Source organism: Pteropus vampyrus, unplaced genomic scaffold, assembly GCF_000151845.1.
Source record: "Pteropus vampyrus isolate Shadow unplaced genomic scaffold, Pvam_2.0 Scaffold121, whole genome shotgun sequence".
Taxonomy (NCBI): domain Eukaryota; kingdom Metazoa; phylum Chordata; class Mammalia; order Chiroptera; family Pteropodidae; genus Pteropus; species Pteropus vampyrus.
In genome coordinates, this window is record NW_011888902.1 from 1666242 (window position 1) to 1670896 (window position 4655).

Sequence of the window (4655 nt, forward strand, 5' to 3'; positions counted from 1 at the left end):
TATGTATAGCTTTGAGGAGGTTTAAGATCATATACGTTATAGTCCGAATGATATTATTTATTCTCCGATAGTTTATCTGTACTTGTGAGACAAACTTCTTCAATGTGAGATGGTCATAGTAAGCTTAAGAAATAACTTCACTGTTACTTAAGCTTCGAGAAACGTTTAGATATACCAGATGACTGTAAATTATGGGGGCTGTTAATAATATAAAAGAATATAAACATATTTGACTCTTGTAATCAGGATTTGGTTGGAGGCAGCAAAGAAAGTCAAACTTTGGAAAAGCACAGCTAGGAGCCCGAGGAGACGTACAGGTTCAGGTGGAGTCCTGGGTGGCCGGCATTCTGAGGATCAATATTTGGAAATGAGCAGATCTGGAGTTTGAAGCTATGTCCAAAACCTAATCCCTTGTCACTCCAAACATGGCTGATACAAGTGATCACTTGAGATCTAAAAGGCAATCCATCAACAGAAAGACAAAGAGAAGCTTGACAGTGGATGTCATTTTCTATCCAGGGAGGAGGAATATTGAGCTCAAAGGCAAGACACTGATTTTCTAAGATATAAACGTACAAACTAGGCACAGAGAGAGATGGACGTGCAACCAGGGGGTTGGGGTCACAAAGGTGATACTGAACCCCCAAAGAAAGACTGGGCCTATTTCTATTCCAAATTTTACTGCTCAGGTAGAGCTCCGCCTAGTCTCGTTGGAAATAGTAAGTTCCAGTTCAAGGAATGGGGTAAGTCTACAGAAGAACGTATGTTAGTCATGTCGCTACGCTGATGGAGGTTGGGAGGCGGGGCCTGGCCGCCCAGAAGACCTTTACCCCATGTGAATTCTGGCCCTTCACAGTCAGCCTTGGCCATTTGCTTGTATGTTTGATGCTGCTGCTGTCCAAAATCTTTTTCAAATTCCTCTTGAAACAAATAATAGTGCTAAAGATAATAATAAAGCCATGGGTGTCATTTTTGAGTATTTACTCTGTTCTAAGTAGAAGTATTATTTACCGTATCTTAACATATCTTAGGAAGCAATTTTGTGAGATAGTTATTATTCATGTATATATGAGGGAAAAGGTCTAGAGGCATGATTCGCCCCTGACGACACAACTAAACATTAATTTTTAAAACATAGAATTTGTCAAAGTAAAAACTTAAGAATGAGAGATATATATACACACACACATATATATACTCCCATTTTTTCATAGGGAACTTAGAATCATGTTACTGTATCTTTAAAAAATAAAGTTCCAATAAAAATCCATTAATTCCTTTCAAATATAGCAACCCTCCTGTCCAGCTGTGAAAAGTACTAGATGATACTTATTTGCCATTTGTGTTATTTACGGTCCATGGCTTTTATGGTAACTGGTTCCTATTATTGGTTTCTATTAATGTAAAACATAAGTGAACATAAATGAGGCGTGAATCGTTTCTTTTTATTAGCCCACAGTCTTTGCTCAGTGCTCGCAGGAGCTCCAGCTGCGTCTCGTTAGTGATAACCTATTTAAAGAAGAGATCTTTAAGGATAAGGGATATGATGGAAATCTTTGCCCATTTTATGTCACTTCCCTCCTGCACAGTAGTGGTGAAAAAAGAAAAGAAAGTGTAATTAATGGCACAGAAAAATCTGAAGCCACCTCTAATCTGCATTGTGCTTCATGTGATCCTAATGAGACAACCAGTGGATTCCAGGAGTAGTATAAGTAACTACTAATTTAAAGATAGGCTACATTGTAAATCACCTTTCCCAGGAGCAGCTTCTGGGCTTTCCTGTTACACGTTTGTGTGATAACATGGTTGCTGTTGTATCAAAATTATGAAACAATAGAATTTAGAGTTTTAAATAAAGAACACCTAAAATAATTGGAAATACGGTCCTTCTATGTGTTGGGGCACCAAAAATTAAATATAAGATTTATCATTTACCTAAAAACTTAATTTTAATGAAAAAACAAAACAAAACAAAACACTTGCTATTCTACTTCTATTTATAGGAAAGCTATGCTCCGAATTGTTTCTAATATTTTTACTTATTCAAAAAGAGAGGATTCTTTTTAAATCTCATTAGAAGAAACATGTTTTTTAGAATTAGAAAGCAAAGCGACTTAAAACTACAAGTTTACATAGCATAAAAACTCTTTTGATGTAAGGGAAAGATTACTTAACTTAAAACAATTTAATAGAATCGTTTATTCTTGTGTGAACATTTCTCAAGGATGTGATACTCTCGTGTCATTTTCTAATTCAGAGAAGAACCAATTGTTCCTTAAAAATAGTTTAATAAACTTGCTATACTTCGTAGATATTCAGTAGCCTCGGTCATCAATAATATGCGGAGAACTCCTTCGTAATAAAATATGTACATCATCCTGTCTCTCCAGGGGCCCTTTCGTGACATCGCCGACGTATTAGAACAGCGCTACAAGCCTTTGGAGCCCACCTTGTGGGTGGCAGAACCCATGGATGAACTGAAAGAAGCCAGGGAGGAGCTCAAAAGGCGAGAATGGATAAAAAACATTCACGACAACATGTGAGTTCTCAGCTGTGCCCTGTTTGGTGCCTTGAGTTATCTAATATTTTCTCTTCCTCGATATTGTAGAGAATCTTTTATTTGTGAGAAAAGGTAAAGTCACCCTTGACCTATTTGGAAGCAACCATTTTTCAACGTGCAAATGTTTTAGATAAGGTCAATACCAGTGACGATATTGATTGTACTCACACACACACACACACACACACACACACGCACAGAGGACACAAGTCATATTGAATTAGGGGACTACCCTACTCCTGTATGACCTCAACTTATTACATCTGCAACGACCATACTTCTAATTAACTTCACAGTCTTTAATATGTTCGTTAAGCATAGGAAGTGTGACAATAATATTTTACATATAGAGTATGGATTACAGAGGATTTTTTTAGAAGTCATTTTAAACCTTCATTGGTTTATTCTTGTTCCTAAAGAAAAACTCATGTCATTTTCTCATGCCTTCTTGAAAAAAAAAAATTATTTTCCTTATACGTCTAGCTCTGGGAAGCCAGGACATGACACGAGTAATTAGTAACTTTTCTGTGAGAAGCTCCTAGCTAGATATTGTGAGAAGTGTGGAGGAGTGTTTGTTGATTCAGCAAACGTTCGCATGTCGGGAGCAGTTCTAGGCTCGAGAGATGTTAATCTGAGGGAAGACACTGTTCTCTTAGATCTTCCATGTTTCTAGCTTTAAACCCAACCAGAAAACCTAACAAAATTCTGAGTAAGAATTATTATGGGTAAGCTATTGAAAATGGTCAAGTGTGCGTTAAAGACCATGATTTTTTTTTTTAATGTAGAATTTGCTCTCGTCTCTGATGATCTAGATTTTGACAGAGAAAAGATAAAAGCAGGTTCATTGTATTAAAAAAATGATGATGTGAAAAGTTCACAGAACAACGAGAAGACCAATTTGGCAGAAACTAATTTTTACGTGAAATGCAGTAGAAAGAAAAATCGTGCAAGTCTTCAAGTCCAAGGATTTGAGGGTTTATTGGTAGATACCGGAGAATTATTTAAGGCTTTTGAGTAAGAGGATGTTATAGAAAGAATATGAATTTGTTGATTGTGTGACAGATGAATTTAAGAAGAAAGATGCTGTAGGGAAGGAAACCGATTAGGAGAATATCGCAGTAATTTAGGTAAAAGATACGGACAGAACTAAGATGCTGGCAGGGCTCAGTGCCCTGGTCTTTTTCCTTCCTTTCTTCTTTCTGTCCAGTCTTCCATACACGACTTCTCCGGCCGCTTGTGTCTAAACGATGTCAGTTGCCACCTCTATGCCAATGGTTTCCACTCCCTAAACCTCGAAAGCCTCACTCCTACATTCCAGGTTTAGATTTTCAGGTGCCATCTTTGCATCTCCACCAGATGTCCCAAGCTCAGTGTGTCACGCCTCGGCCTGCTGCTTTTTCCCTTGGGTGTGAATTACTTAAGGCACCAGCTATCAGCCCCAGGTGGGGACTTGTGAGTGATTCTGTTCTCCTTGCCCAGCCTTTTATTGGTCCTCAAATCCAGTCTATTCTACCTTTTAAGTATTTCTCTTTTTTTTTTTTTCCCTGCTTAAACTTAGGCACTTAAAACTTCCACTTTTAAAAAGCCTGCTGAGTCTGCTCAGTCTTACTCCCATTCAGTGCACTACGTTAACAACTCCAGAGAAATGTAAGCAAGCAGTTATTCAGCCAAAATTTTAATGGCTTTCTATCAGCTCCAGAATAAACCTTAGTTCCTTATTTCAAGACACAGGCCAGTGGGAGTCTGACCCAGGCTTCTTTCTTTGGCTAATCTTAAGCACTCCCTGGGAATCTGGGCTCTAGAGCTACTGAGATGTTTTCATTCCCCTTTAAAACCCACATCCTCCTCTGCTTCTGTGGAGGAATGGCTACCTCCCTGCTTTACTCAGTCTGCTCTAATCCACTTAAAAACAGAAAAGGTTGAAAACCACGTGATATCACTTATATGTGGGATGTAAACATAAAAGCAACAAATGATCAAGACAAACAAACAGAGACTCATGGACATGGACAATAGACTAGTGGTTACCAGAGGGGAGGGGGGAGGTAGATGGGGTAAAGGTGTCAAATATGTGGTGACAGAAAGAAATCCAACT

At 38.2% G+C, this 4655-nt stretch overlaps 1 protein-coding gene across 1 annotated transcript in view; it reads left to right on the forward strand.

Annotated features, from left to right (window-relative positions):
• The window catches only part of SPATA17 (spermatogenesis associated 17), a 119616-nt gene that overhangs the window by 72762 nt on the left and 42199 nt on the right, over positions 1-4655 (forward strand). Inside the window, exon 8 of the mRNA XM_023534149.1 lies at positions 2391-2539. Within this exon, the coding sequence (XP_023389917.1) occupies positions 2391-2539 (149 nt within the window). The remainder of the gene's footprint in view (positions 1-2390; positions 2540-4655) is intronic.